The 16,909-nt window shown below is 29.6% G+C and overlaps 1 protein-coding gene across 1 annotated transcript; it reads left to right on the top strand.

The window, feature by feature from the left end:
* Positions 1-101: 101 nt before the first annotated feature.
* CLUP02_03663 (uncharacterized protein) lies at positions 102-10,437 on the top strand (the record flags this gene model as incomplete). The annotated part of the gene is made up of 13 exons (XM_049282681.1): positions 102-178; positions 236-294; positions 380-431; positions 486-548; positions 649-1,036; positions 1,106-1,174; positions 1,230-1,435; positions 1,532-1,739; positions 1,824-1,902; positions 1,967-2,116; positions 2,213-2,386; positions 2,627-2,751; positions 10,417-10,437. 13 exons carry the CDS (start codon positions 102-104, stop codon positions 10,435-10,437), a joined length of 1,671 nt encoding a protein of 556 aa, XP_049139824.1.
* Positions 10,438-16,909: the final 6,472 nt, after the last annotated feature.

Raw genomic sequence — 16,909 nt, 5'->3', positions numbered from 1 at the left:
GGCAAAAGCTACTGTAGTGGACTGAATCCCTAGCTGTCATTGACGAAATACGAAATGTGTACGAGTACCTAGAGATTTGAAGATCAGAGTGGGCAGTGGAAATGCTCCCAGACGGTCGGGTCTGGGTAAAGCCAAGTGTCACCGGAAACGGCAATTCAATGACGATGATGGAAGGTCTGTGAGTGCGCTATCCGACCAAGACCATTTGCGGTGAAGAACTCTTGTGCAGATCCAGCTATGTCCAGGATGCGAAAATCCGCAGCACCTGCAGCGCCATGTGCTGCGCTGTGACGGGTAAGTCTGTGTTGTGGCAACCTGCCCAGATCAAACATCGCTCGGCCTTCTGCCATCTTATAAAGATGAATGCTAACTGGATAAGGTTCAATTAGACAAGTTGAGATGAGGAGGCTGCTGCAGGGGAATCAGAATGAGTAAGGCATCTGGGTGTGTAGTAAGTATTTATGAGTACGGGTTTGGATTTCAAGTACTGTACTGAATGGCGTGCGAATGAACGGTGTTGTGTTGCGATTCATGTTTGACTTTGAAGAGTGCACTATCCGATGATGCGACGATGCAGGTGTGGATTTCCGTAATGAGACCAGTAGCCACGAGTTCAAAAGGGCGCGGGGGAAATGAGAAAGGAATCAGTCCTCGGGGCCGATTGCGACTACATCGGAGCGGGGGTTTGTACTGGATGAGCATCCATTTGTGTCAGTGCCGGGCCGGACTTGGCTCCGTCGCAGTTCCTTCCGACCCGGCTTTGGTTCCGGAAGGCAGGAAGGGCGGCGCCGGTCTGGTTGCAGAAGGAGCAAGGAGCATTCTGCAACAGGAAAAGACATTGGAAGGAGGCACCGAGAATGGCACACGTAGCTCTGCTCATACCTTGCCAACTGTTCCTCTTTTGGGTATCCGTGTCTACCTTGGTAACTTCCAGGTTGCAATCAACAACCTTCTTCGCTGCATCTCCCAACCAAGCAATCGAGATGCTCCGTTGTGGCATTTCCTACCCGTTACATCGTCCGTGTTATGCAATATCGTTCGCCACCATCACTCACCATCACTAACTTTGCTGTGTCAATACATGATGCGCCTTCGCACCTTCTAGTTCAATCCAAACTTCATTGCATATCGACTGCCGCCTCCAGGACCTACCTCAGTCAATACCAGCGCCTCAGTAACCCCTAAGCCATAGCAATCGTAAAGTGTAACCGGAGCTAACGTTGGTATAGGCGAAAATTAGAACGACGCGGAGAATGTCACCCAGGTGCCTAGCCGATTCAGCCCCAGCGAACGATCCTCCGGGAAGCACGCACGGCACGTTAGTCGATGTGAGGGGGATGGTGCCTTACCACGCTGTCGGAACCATTCCAACCGAAGCACGTTGTCTCAATGGATTAGTCGCCTACACCGATGTGAGATGGAAATCTCCGGTCGTGTCGGCCCCAAGGCCCAGGGGAAAGGGAGAAGAATGATGGTTTCACATCTTGGACACGCTTCTGCAAGCCTCGCCCGTCTCGCGTGCTCACTGTAGCCTGGGGGCCACCCAGCAGATTCTAGCCAAGTCTAGCCCAGCCCAAAGACGTTCGGCCGAGCCGTGGCCTCTCAAGGTCCAGCCACACCTCCGGCACTCGCCCTACGGCCAGCTCGTGTATCTTATGCATGGCAGACAGCCACCAGTCCAGGGTCGCAGTGAGGTGACAGGGCAGGCAGCAAACGCCGCCGCTAAATCGCAAAAGCATGTCTCGGGGCCTCTTGCTTTTCTCATCCAACGCTAGCGAGCGGTGGCGCCACTGGCTTTAGAGGCTTGCAAAACATTGATCCAGCTCCACGATGAATGCCATGCTTCTTCTCTGCATGAGCTCTGCAAGAAAGATCTGCGAGACGACTGCTTGGCTGCGAAGTGTCTGTGCCACGCACATGGGGGCCATCCATTCGTACGTCTGAACTCTGAACCTCATCAAACGAGCCTTGAATAGCGTCGCACACCAGCGCTTCATCACATCGTACATACGGAGACGAGTGGGGGACGGGATCGATTCCCTGTTATTCATCTTGATATGTGCCTCTTTCACTACTCATATCATCATCATTACCATCCTTTATCAAAGTCCTTCTTGTATACGTAGAGGAATACACTCTGGATAAGAGACATCAACCTCGGAAATCTTGGGGTCAAGCTTGCGGTAGACTCGGCCGGCATGCTGCACCGAAGCGTTACATAGGCCGGCGGCGCCGTTCTGGTTGTCTCTAGACGCATACCGCGCACATGGGCGTATTGACCCCCATGCTGTCCCGTCAAAGCCGTTTTGGGCCTGGGCCTGGTCTTGTCTGTTCTGCTGGAACGGGACATTAGGGTCTCGCCTTCTTCAGAAGATCAGGAACAAAGGTGAGTCAATCTTGGTTCGCCCACCCCCTTGAACACGACTTTGGATCCCTCTCAAATTCTCCCAACCCGACTTGATCCAGATGACATGACGGGGGCCCGGATTTCCCATTGCTCCCGTCTTGAAGGAAACCCCCCCTTGCCCTACAATGCGGTCCTAGCTTTAAGCTGAACCCTGCGTGGCCCACTCCCCCTCCTCCTCTCAGAGTTCCCCTGGTCTGCATCCTCGACCCTCTCTCTCAGAGTCCCCGCTTCGCATCGCATCTTGGTTGCGCGACTCGACTCGCCTCGAGCTTGTTGACCACCTTGACCTTGCCTTTGCCTCCAGCTACAGCTCGACTTTGACTGCACGACTGCCGGGGGCAAAGGTAGGGTCAATGTGATGTGTCAAGTAGTGGTTGATTCTTCTAGGTAATATGGGTAGAAGCCCCTAATGTGGGCAGAAGCCCCTAATATAGGCAGAAGCCCCTAATATAGGCAGAAGCCCCTATATATAGTTATAGCTAATTGTTACTAATTATAGTACATAGCCTGTAGCTATATAGTATAATAGCCTGCCCCCTAATTAAAATTTTATAACGTCTTCGTTACTTATATTCCCTAATTATTCCCTTTAAATATAACGTTATTATAATATAATACTATCGTAATTATCGTAAATATATTACCTAAAATGTTCTATAATAGTTATAATTATTATACTTAATAATATAATACTTTAATAATAAGTTATTAGGTTATTTTCGTAGTTTAGTATTAAAATTGCGGAGTACCCTTTTATAAATTATTTTTTATTTATTATTAAGAATCGTTATATTAGTTATTTTTACTATATAGTCTACTTCTTTTTATTATTATTTTTTTATATTTCTTATTAAAAAAGAATTATCCTTATTTTATTATTTATTATCGTTTTAATAGTAATTTTTTATATAAACTTATAGAATTCTTTATTATTATCCTAAACTAGGGTTATATTATATTATAAAATTATATCCCTAGGCTTTTCTTTTTTAATTAGTAATTATTTTAATTATTTTAAAAATAAGTATTAAGGCCTAGGAGTTATAATAATAGTTCCAAGTACTAGCCTCTATTATCTATAAGTAATAAAAAGCGTATTTAGTATATTATTATATCTAGGTTTTATAAAATTATAAATAATAAAGTATTTTAATAACTTAATTTAGTTAAAATAGTTATGCTAACTTTTTAATAAGCTAAGGCTATATAAATATATTATTATTACGATTTCTTTAGCTATTACTTCTTTTTTAATAATTTTATATAAAGCTTTATATATAAAATATAATAATAAGTTACCTTTTTTTTTAGCTATTTATAAGTATTTAATAAAGAGTTATTATAACCGAAATTTTATTAAACTTTAAAAAAAAAAAATTTATTTAAATCGTTATTAAAGAATATTATAATATAATATAAGCTATTATAATTCTTTTTATATAACTAACCTCGTTATATTAGCTTAGGAATTAAGTAGTACTACTTAGGTATTATCTTATTTAAAATAAATATATTTAGATTAATTTAATTAGTTATACTAGGGGATTACTAAGAATTAGCTTTAGGAATACGAGTAATTTTTTTTAATAAATCGTCCTAAAGAGGTTTTTTTTATAAAGTTATTATTTTTAGCTTTTTATTACCTATATTTTTTATTCTTTTAGTCTTATATTTTTTTTCAATAACTTTTTGTTAAGTAGAACGCTATTATTAAATTCTCTTTTATTAAACTCCTTATTACTAGTCTCTTTTTTAATTTTTAAAAGATTATTATTATTATTTAATAATAACTTCGTATTATTAACTTTTTTATTTTTAATTTCCGATTTTATAAATAATAAGTTATTATTAATCGTAATTAGGGTTTAAGTTATTATTATTTTTAACTAAGATAGTAGCTTCTTATTTATTTAATTTTAAATTCTTTAAGCGGTATTATTTAGTATTATAAATAGTTAAGTATTAAATATTCTAAGTTTTTTAGGAAGTAAGTTTATAATAAATAAGTTATATATACTAAATAAGTTATATATACTAAATAAACTAATAAATCCCCTATATTTAGTTTTAAATCCGGGGTCTTTTTTATTTATTAAGTTATCGTCTTCGTTTTTTATTTTAAATAGTCCGTCGTTTTTATTGTTAATAATTAGCGAGTATTATAATAATTTAAAAGCGTTTATACGATTAATATTAGGGGTTACTAGATTATTAAGATTATTAATAGACGTTTAGTTAGTACTTTTTTAATCGTATACCTAACTAGCTAAGTTAGTAAAGTTATTATTAGTCTTATTTAGTTATACTATTTTAGTATAAGTATATAAAAAAAAAAAAGTATAGCTAAAGTAAATAAATTTTTTTTTAAATAGCTAGCTATAAGTAATATAGAATCGAGATTAAATAGTAAGTTCGATTTTTAGCTTTAAGTAGGTATTTAAAATTAGGAATAGTTAATACTATCCTCTATTATAAAAAGGAATTATTATTTAACTAAATTAAATATTCTTCTTCTTATAATAATAAATACCTCGTTATAATAATTTTATAGGGAAGTTCTAACTACTATTTATATTATTTACTTAGTCCTTCTAATTATAATAAAAACTATAATCTACTCTTATTTTATTAAACGTTAATAATTTTTTTTAGTAAATTAGTAAGTAAAATTGCTATTAGTATTAGTAGTACTCGTTTATAAATATTAAATAATAATGTTAGTTTTAAATAGTTAACTAAGATTACGTTATATATCTTTACGTATTAAGGTAAGTCGAGCTTATATACGAATCGTCCGACCCGTTCAAGGATTATAAAAGGCCTAGTATATTATTATAAGTATTTCTTTTTTAGTATAGTTAATTATAGTATATTATAACCGCAGTATAGTCTTAGTATAATATATTATCTAATTTAAAATTTTTTAGTAAGGTATTTTTAGTTATAGTATAATTTTATCTAAACGGCTATAATAGTAATAGTATCGTATATTTTAAGTCGTATTTTTAATTTAGTTAGTAATTTATTTATTATATTTACGACTATGTTAATAATATGATTAAAAATAAATCCTAAAATAATTTTATTAAGTAACTTAGTTATTATTACTAATTTACTATTATTAATCTCGAATTATAATTAGGGAATACTATTAGGCTATTAATTTAGGGATTTTAGTAATATAAAGTATATTCGTAGCGCCGACTTAACTATAAAGTTTATTTATTTACTCTAGTTATTAATCTAGGGATAGTAAGCTACTAAATATAATAGTTTACTACCGCACTTATCCTATATATATTTTTATATTATAAAAAGGAATTTAAGGTCTTTATTACTTAGGATTACTTTTAGTAATCCCTAGTTATAATACTATGAAAAGTCTATTAATAACGTCGCTTATTTTTTTACTATTATCGTTTTATATTTAAGTATTAGACTAATCTATTTAGATATTTTATTAGTTATTAATAAAATATAGTTATATCCTTTTTTTAAAGTTAGTAGTTTTAAAATAAAATTAATAATAATTATATAATAGGGATATAATAACGGTATAATAAGTTATATATTACTATATAGTGGTTTTTTTCCGGCTTTATAAGCGTAAAAAATTAACCTTAACGGGATTACGCTTTTAAAGAAAATATATAATACGGTATACTTTTTAATTATATAATACGTATAATATGCCCTAAGCACGCGCTTAACGTAATATAATAATTTTAATACGAAAACTACTATATAATTTAGGATAGGTAAGCTGCCCTTTTTAGCTACTTATTAACAATAGGCTAAGTAATATACTCACGTAGCGGCATTAATTAAAAAGGTTAATAGTAAAGGTTAGCTATAATAGTTAGCTATAATAGTCAGCCGTAATAGTTAGAAGCGGCCTTTTTTAACTATAGAAGTTCTAAATTTTAATAGTAACGTAAAAGTTTTTTAAAAAAAGAGCTAAATAAATTAATATCTATTACTTATACTAAAACTTATAAAAATTCTTTTTATTTTTATTATTTTTAATATTATTTAAAACTACTCTCTATTTAAACTAAATAAATTTACTAAATAAATTTACTAAATAAACTTATTAATATATAAACTACTATTTAAATAGCTAGTTAGATAATTAGTTAAGAGGTTAGCTAGTTAAAATACTACTTTAATAAGAACCTATTCTAAAGATACCCGTTAATAAGTCTACCCCTCTTAGCCTAGGCGCCCTCTTTAGCTAGCTCGATACTATAGTTATTATAATTAATATAAGTACGCCCGAGGATTAATAAAGTACTTTTTAATAATACGGAATTCGGCTAGGTAATAATACGAATACCGTAAATAGCTAGGCTAATACGGACGTTAAGACCTAATATATTAATACTAACTTAAAAATTATACTTTATAGAACTAGAAATCCATTTAATATAGGCTATATTATAAACGTAAGGGAATATATAAAGGGCCCCTTAATCTTTAATAAAAAGGAGTATATAATATAGGATTTAACTACCTATGTAGACTAGTATTAAGAGGTTTTATATATATTAAAATAAGTATAGCTTACTTTTTAAACGGCTAGAATTACGCGGGGAAAGGTTAAGAGCTATTAATAAAAAGAAAATAACGGTCGAGTTAGTTAATTTTAATTAGTAATTAAGTATAGAGCGCAATATACTTAGTTTTCCCTAATACGTAATATACGGTACGGCCCTAGTAGATTGCTCCGTCGGGGGTTTTTTTAGTCTTATAATATTAGTATTAATTAATATATTTATTTATAAACTATTAATTAGTAATACTTCTCGTATAAAGTATACTAAGGATAGTATACTATTATTTATAATAGTACCTTTAATATAAAATAAGAAGACTATATAGTTTTATATTTAGTATATATCTATTCTAATACCTTTAATAATTAGAGGAACGGCGCGTTATTTAATTTTTTAAAATAGGAAAATAGCTATAATTTATTATTAGTTAGCGATCGATTAATTATAGCCTATATTAATATAAACCTCTTCCTTAGTATCGTTATTAAGGGAAGTTATAAGTCGTAGTTATATAATAATAAATATTCTTATTCCGAATCTTATTTTAATATTTAGCTTAGAATCCGTAATAAAAATAATAATAAGTAGTTTAGTTTTATTAGTAGCTAGAGTATTTATTATTAATAAAGTAGTTATTATATTATCTTCTATTATTAATATAATATTATTAAGTACGCTTTTTTTTAATCCTCGTTATTTAGTAACTAAGGAATCTTAAAAAAAGTATTAGCCGTTAATATTTATAATTTATATTAAAGACTTATATTATATACGTTACGGAGATATTAGAATAGTTTATTACCCGAAGCGAATTACTTATTATATTTCTTATAATTATATATATTTAAAGAGCTAGTAATAAAAAATACTACGTCCTTAATTACGAGTACTAAATGGTAGTTTAGAGGTCCGTAGTTTATATTATTAAAATTATTATTTATATTTAGTTCTTTTAGTTAGTTATTACCGTAGTACGCCTACTTTAAATTTTAGTCCTTATTTTATTTTAATAGCTCTTTATTTTATTTTTTTAATACGTAGGCTTATATATACGTATAACGTAGTTAATTATAATTAAAACGGTTTAAATAGTAGTTATTATATTATTAATATAATTTATTAAGGTTATTATTAGGGTTATAAATATACTTATTAGATCATAATAGCGCTATAAAACTTCTTATTTAGAGAGGTTAGTATAGCTAAGACTAAGTACTCTACTATATTTATTATATAATATTAGTTATTTAGCTATTAGCCTACGTTATAAGTTAATTATTTAACTAATTACTTTTTTAAGAATTACTATTTTTATATAAGTTATTATATTAAATAAGTAGCTTACGGTCGTTTAGATAATTAAAGTTATTATACTAATTATAATTATGTTATAGTAGTGGGTATTAGGGCCCCTATAGGCCCCGTGGCTCAGCCTTAAGCTACGAGGCTAAGCTCTTAATAATTATATAACGAGCTAAACTACTAAGCTTAAAGGGCCCGCTCGCTAGCTTCTACTTATTATTCTATTTTTTCCCTTTTTATATTAAGTTTTTAAGTTAATTAAGTTAATATAATAGCGTTCCGACCTACCTTAAGATCCCTTTTATAATACTACTTAACGTTACTTAATTAACTATTTTCTAAAAACGGAATAATAATATCTTAATTAATTAATTACTAACTACCCTTACTAAGAAAGCGTATAAAAGAGCTAAGTAATAGCTAATTAAATTAATTACGTATAAGTAGCGTAATTAATACCCTCTAAATATATACCCCCTTTACTAAACGTAATAGTTAGAGAATATAGCTAAAGAGGCTAAGTCTTTTTTTATATTAACGGCTTCTAATAAAGTCGCCGCCTTTATAAGTCCTAATAGAGCGTTATAAGCCCTAATAAAGGTACTAAGCTCTTAATTATTAACTTAAAAGTCGTGCTATTTAACTAGTTAGTAAAGCGCTTCTTACCCTTTACTACCTAGGCCGATTACTTAGTATACTTTAATAATATAACTAACTAGCTTATTTTACTTATTTATATTTATAATAATATCCTCTTTAAAAAGAATATTAAATAGTATATTAACCTTAACCTTATTTAAGAGCTATACTTTAAAAATAATAAAAAGACCCTACTTAAATAGATTAAATAGTAGCTAAAAATACGTATTACTTAATACTAATTAAAGTAAGTCCTAGTTTTTATTATTAGCTAGCTAAGTAATAATACTAAGTACTTATATATAATAACTTATAAAAACCTCGACCTTACGCGTACTATTATTATAGAGCTCCGTACTACGAAAGAAGCCCTTACCTAAGCCTATATTAGTAATATAGTTATAATTAAAAAGCTAGAGTAATTAGAGAACGGCTCTTAAGCTAGCTTTATTTAAAATACTATTACCCTTAGTACGCTAGAGTAGTAACTAGTATATTTAGAAACGTAGGGTAGCTACGAGACTACTCTAGCCTCGTCCTATCCTATTACTTACGGCTCTTAGAAAATACTTAATATACCTACCTTTATAAATAATAATACTAACTTTAAGTTTAATTACTAGTTTTAGTATATTACGAAGCGTTTAAAGAACGCTAATTATAGTATAAATAGGTACTACTTAGAGTATATTATTAATAAGATTAGAGGTAGTACTACGGAGTTTATATACTTATTACTAACTTCTAACGAGATTACTACGGCTAAGTAGCTACTTTACGAGCTTAAGTTAGCTTATACTAACCTAACTATTATAAATAACGCTAGTCGTAACCTAGATATATTAATAATTATATTTAAAGACGTTTATTAAAAGCGCTTTATATTTACTAAGCTCGCGCGTATTAATAAGCTTTTAAAGTCTTAGTAAAAGCGCCGTTTTTATAATAAGCTATTTATATATCTTTATAACTAGGCTATATTAAAATACTTAGATAATACGGCTACTTTTTAAAAGTATACTAAATACGTTACTTAGCTAGCTAACGTAATATACCCCCCTTTTATAAAGGACTACCCGGTTAAGGCTTTTAGCTAGACTTACTAAACCTCGGGTAGAAGTAATAGAAGTAGCGGAAATAATAAAAGTACTAAAGGTACTAAATAGGACCGAGGTTGCCCCTTTATCTATAAGATAATTCCTAAAGCCCTATATTAAAAGCTTAAGGATAGTAGTACTTATTTCGTTTATAGTAATACTAAATATATTTTTAAGGACTATTTTAAAAAGCTAAAGACTATTATAGCCGCTATTAACGCTACTAAGGGTCCTATTAAAATAAAGTTAAGTTTAGAAAACTGTTACGAAGGTAACTTTGTTTACCTTATTATTCGCCTTATTATCAATATTACGTAAGCAAACTATATACCATATTAATCTACGATTTCTGTAGATTATCATAGGTATTGATTATGTAAGCAATACTGCTTATATAAGCTTACGTGAGCAATAGAAAGTACTGGAAGGTAACTGAATAATCTGGAATTTACTCGAGGCGGAATTACGTACTACGATTACGCATTCACTTACGTATACGCTTATTAATTATATCATAATTAATAAGCAATGGAATATTCTAGTAGGAGGTTTTTATGCCTATATGTAGGCGTGTATTTGCCTACCTAGACCTTTCGTTAAGCAAGCAACTTCTCATATAGTAATTTAACTATATTACTCTCTTTACTATAAAAACCTCTTTTATATACGCTTATATCCTCTATATTCATATATTCTTGCTTCTATATGAATATTCACTTTTTATATTCTTTATGAGAATATCCCGCATTACCTCGTTAAAGCTATACGTGCTAGAAAAACTAGAACCCCTAGTAAAAATAAACTCCTAGTTAGGGGATACGTATAAAAAGGACGGAAAATTAGCGATTAATTTAGTAAACTTATAGGATCTTATAGGGGGCTAGCCCTTTAAAATAGAGCTTATATTAGTATTTAATAAATATAGAATTTGCTTAAGAACCTTACTTAATACGGGAGTTAATAAATACGGATTTATAAATAATTATATAACCCCTCTATTATAGTAGTTCTACGCGGCCCTATTTTATAAATTATAATACCTAATCCTTATTACTAAATTTAATAAAGAGCGATTAAATAATATTAGTATAATATAAACCGCTAACTTATATATTAACTAACGGGTCTTTTTAAAAGTACCCCTCTTTTAGCTTAATATAGGCCGCTACGACCTAATCCTAGGGTAGAAGTAATTTGAATATTACGGGATAAACCCTAATATTTACTACTAATGTTTAATATAGCTTAAGGACCTACTGCTATAAAAGACGCCCTCTACTATTATTAGGGATATTAAGGACTTATATACTCTAAAAATTATTAATATATAATACTAAATTAATATTAACCGCTAGTAGGACTTATTTAAAATAAATATAACTTATTATAACTAAAAGCTTTAGTAGTAGTAGGTAAGGGGTATACCGATTAGGATATTACTATGCTTATTAAAAATAATAGCTTATTAAATATAGTAATTAAACGAGGCTAAGAATATAAGGAAAATAGAACGCGCCCTTAATAATACTAATATTGCCCCCGTAAAAAAGGCTAGGTAGTAGAAACTATACTTAGTAATAGTATAAATAAATATTACCTTTATTAGCGCTCCCTTTTTACAAAAAAACCTAAGGTAGAACGACGTTAAAATAGGCTCTATATTATTCTATAAGCTTAACTATATTATAAAAAATAAGAAAGAGGAGGTAAACCCCTTATATAATAATAACTAGGTTACTTATAACTTTATAATAACGAACTTATTAAAGTATTTACGGCCCTAGACCGACGTTTTTAGTAAAGCGGCTAGCGATATATTAGCGCCTTATAGGCTATATAACTATAAAATCGAGCTCTTAGATAATAATAAAGAGAAGCTAACTTATTATTTTTTATATAAGTAGTTAGTACCCGAGCTAGAGGCTATAAGGGCCTATTTATTAGAGTACTTATAAAAGGGATTTATTAAGCTAGGTAATACTCCTTTCGTATTACTAACGCTATTTATAAAAAAGCACGATAATAGCCTACGCTTTTATATTAACTTCTATAAGCTTAATAAGGTTATAAAAAAAGACTACTACTTATTACTACTTATTAATAAGACCCTTGCGTAGCTAAGTAGGATAAAAATATTTACTAAACTAAATATTAAGTAGGCCTTTTACTATATTTAACTTAACTTAGCCTCCGAGGACTTAATAATATTTAGAACCCGCTACGGGGCGTATAAGTATAAAGTAGTACCCTTTAAGCTTTATAACGGGCTTATTATATATTAATAATATATAAACGAGATATTAATAAAATACTTAAACGACTTTTATATAATATATATAAATAATATCTTAATATTCTTAATAACCCCCTTTAGTACTAGGAGCACGTTATTAAAGTACTAGACTACTTATAAAAAGTAAGCTTATAAGCAGATATTAAGAAGTGCGAATTTAGTATTATTTTTATAAAATACTTAGGCTTCGTAATTTTAATAAAAGGTATATAGCCGGACGAGGAAAAAGTCTTTATAATTAGGGACTAAAAACTACTTATATTACTTAAGGGTATTTAGTCTTTCCTCGGGTTTTATAACTTCTATAAGAGGTTTATAAAGAATTACGGCTACTTAGCTAGGCCCCTTACGAGGTTAATAAGTAAGGGAGTTCTTTTTAACTTTAATATTAACTACGAAATAGTTTTTAAAGTTATAAAGCTAGCGCTAATATTAGCGCCTATTTTTTATTATTTTAAGCTAGAGCTACTAACGTAACTAGAAATAAACGCCTCTAACTTAGTATATACCGGGGCGCTACTATAATAATAAGAGGATAACGGGTTATAGTACCTAGTAGCCTTTTATTTAAAAATAATAAGTAATATAAAGCTTAACTATGCTATTTATAATAAAGAAATATTAATAATAATACTATACTTAAAAGAATAGTGCGCAGAGCTCGTGAGCTATAAATATAAGTTTGATATTATTATAAATTATTAGTTATTACTATTCTTTATAACTAAGCGCTTACTTAACTTATAATAAGCTTACTAAGTTAGTATATTAGCAGACTTTAATTTTTAGATTTATTACTACTTAGAGAAAGAAAACGTACTAGCTAATACCCTCTCGTAAAAAACGAAAGATATCTGTACTTAGTAAGTATTAAAAAAGGCTAATAAGATATAAGTCTTTTTATTACTAGGATTATTATTTCTTAATATCGTAACGGAGCTACGGGCGCTATTAAGTGCTATTATTAGCTAACTATAGTTTATAATTAGCTTACTTTTATTAAAAAACGAGCTCTAGGGGTACTTACTAATAGAGAAGATTCTAAAGCTTAATAGGGACCCTATTATAACGTCTCTTATGCTAATATAAGTATTAGTAGCTAAAGGATATGAGCGCTAGTTTATTTAAGATAACGGATTATTAGTAATAAACGGGAAGCTTATAATACCCAAGAAAGAGAACCTCCGTACTATAGTTATTTATAAAGTCTATAAATAAAAACTCCTCGCCTACCTAGGGCATAATAAGGTTATAAAAATAATTAAATAATAATATTACTAGCCGGGCTTAATAGTAAATACTTATTAATATATATAGAACTACTATACTTACTACTAGTTATAAAAGCTACGTAATAAACCCCTAGGGGAGCTAAGACTACTACTAATACCCAACTACTCGTAGTAATATATTTTTACTAACTTTATAACTATCCCCACTAATTAAAAAAGATTTAATAATATATAAATAGTAATAAACTACCTAGGTAAAAGGGTAATATCTATTCCTTATTATAAAACTACTATAATAAAAGATATAAGCTAAATATTCTATAAATAGGTACTACCTATCTTTAGCTTATTAAAAACTATTACGTCGGACCGAGGCCCCTAATTTATTTCTAATTTCTAAAGGGAGCTTTATAAAATTTATAGAGTTAGGCTATAACTATTAATAATAAATTACCCGCAAACGGATAGCTAAATAGAGGTATTAAACTAGTATATTTTATAGTAGTTAAGATTACTAGTTAACTAATACTAAGATAATTAGAGCGATATATTACCTATAGTTAACTTTACTTATATTACTTAGCTTAGCGAGACTACGGGGCTATTATTATACAAAATAGAATTTAGTTATTAATTATAGCTTTCTTTTAATTAGTCTAAGCGAACTTACTAATTCGGCTTTATAAAAGAAAAGCTAAATTATATTAATGCGTAGCGTATAGCTTAAAAGATATATAAGGCCTAGGAGATTACTAAGGGTAATATAAAGGTTACTTAAATATAATATAAAAAGTATACTAACTATTGTTAATACCTAAATAACCTAAAAACGGGAGATCGGGTCTTCGTTAATACTTCGTATTAAAAATCTACTAACGTAAATAAATTATAATAACTATAAGCCGGCCTATAGCCTATTATTAGCGCCGGATAGGGGGGTATATAAGTTATAAAATTATTAATAAGTAGCCGGGTATACCTAGTCTTTTACTTAAGTAAGCTAAGGAAGGCTACTAACGACTTATTACTTAAGTAGAACTAAGAGCTATTGCTACTAATTATTAATAACGACGGCGAGCTAGAGTATAAGGTTTTTAAAATAGTTAAGTTATACTTATATAAAAGAAAGCTATAGTACTAAGCGGATTAAAAAGGATATAATACGGATCTAATATAATATAACATAAAGAGCTTTAGGTATATACTAGCGGCGTTATAAACGTTCTATTACTAATACTTAATTACTAAGGGTCCGCTATAAAACCTAGATATATAAATAAAAGCTACCGTAACTAGTAATTTACTATTACTAAGGGACGACGATAATATAATAATAGTAATTATAACTATAAATTCGCTAGAATAAAGGGTAATTAGGAAGTTTATTTTTTAGTATTATAAATAGTACCCTTTAGTATAGAGGAGGGGGTAATATTATAATAATAAGTATTAGGGCCCCTATAGGCCCCGTAGCTTAGCCTTAGGCTACGAGGCTAAGCTCTTAATAATTATATAACAAGCTAAACCGCTAGGCCTAAAGGGCCCGCTCGCTAGCTTCTATTTACTATTCTATTTTTTCCCTCTTTATATTAAGTCTTTAAGTTAATTAGGTTAATATAATAGCGTTCTAACCTACTTCGAGATCCCTTTTATAATAATTAAATTACTTATTAAACTATTAATAATTATAGTTTAGCTAGTAATTATTAAACTCCGGTCTTTATAATAAATAGGGAGTATTTTAATATCCTTTTTTTTATAAAACTAACCTTAGTTTGGGGACTAAGTTATTATTATATAAAAAGCTCGTTATTATTTATTATATTTAGTAATTATTTTATATAGGATATTTATCCTTAGCTATGCAAATTAAGATATTTTTTTTATTATCGAGGTAATTTAAGAACTAAGCTAGGGTTATTATTACCGTTAGCTTTTTTATTTATACTTAGATTTTACTATTAAGAGCTTTAAAAATAATTCTAAGTTATACTTAAACGTCGTTAATCTCCGTATTTCGTACGTTATAAATTATTATTTATATAAATAGTTTAATTATATATTTATTAATAAGGTCCTTAATTATAAGTTTTAATATATATAATACGTTAAGGGCTTTAGAGGAATTTTATTTAAACCGCTTTTATAGAGTCTTAGTAATAACTTATATTTTATAATTAAATAGAGCTAGTCGTTTTAGTTATATAAGCTTAGTAATATATTATATTAACGCTATACTTAGTAAATAAAACGATTATACTTTTTTAATAACTACGTTATTTCCAGTTATTATAAGATATTAAAGCTTATTATAAAAAATATAAACGTTAGTATAAGTAGTAAACTTAGTATTAGAAATAATATTATATTTCGAATTATTATAATTAGTTAAATCGAAGTATTTAATCTTTTTTAGCTTTAGGGGTATAAATGAATTATTATTAGGTCTAGGAGTTAATTATTAGCTACCGTTATTATTATTATTTATATTATTTATAGTTAAGGCTATTATTATAATAATTTAAGTAATTATATTAATAAAAAAACTATTAATCGGGTTATTATTACTTATAAGCTAGTTATTACCGTTTATATTACCGTTCGCTATTTTAAAAAGCTTTACTAACTTATCGTAATTACTAAATAAAAAAGGGCGTAAATAGTAATTACTTAGGTTAGTAATAAGACTTTTTAAATCGAAGTAGTTATTTAGGTTAGTAATACGTATTACTATTAATACTAAAAGTATAATAAGTAACGACTATAATTAAATAAGAGTTATTAAATAAGTATTATTAAATAACGTTGGTTAGTAATCGAACTTTACGATATAAATTTATTAAATTACTATATTAACTCCTCGTACTAATTTTAAAAATTTAATAAAGTAGTTTAGCTCGACTTTATTAATATGAGTATTAATAATTTAGTTAGCTTATTATAATACCCGCGTTACGTAATATTAATTAATATCTATAACTCTTGCTACGTAGGGGTAGTTTATATTATTAATATAAAAACGTAGTAGTTATTTAGCTTTTAACTTAGCTATTATTAATTATATTTTTATAAGAATAAAGTAAGGATTATTTAGTAAATTAAATCTTAGTTATAATAAGCTAATAAAAAAGAAATTCTTAGTATTAAGTCGTATTATAAGTTATGCTACTAGATTACTAAGGGTAAAGGTAGGGTTAATATAATATGTTAAGTAGTGGTTGATTTTTCTAAGTAATGTGGGTAGAAGCCCCTAATGTGGGTAGAAGCCCCTAATGTAGGCAGAAGCCCCTATGTATAGTTATGGCTGGTCGCTACCAGTTGTGGTACACAGCCTGTGGCTGTGTAGTGTGGCAACGACCCTGCTTCCCTGAAGGGCTCCAGTC

This window comes from Colletotrichum lupini, chromosome 2, assembly GCF_023278565.1.
Source record: "Colletotrichum lupini chromosome 2, complete sequence".
NCBI classification, from domain to species: Eukaryota; Fungi; Ascomycota; class Sordariomycetes; order Glomerellales; family Glomerellaceae; genus Colletotrichum; species Colletotrichum lupini.
The sequence above is the reverse complement of the archived record's forward strand: the minus strand, read 5'-3'. Positions and strand labels throughout refer to the sequence as shown.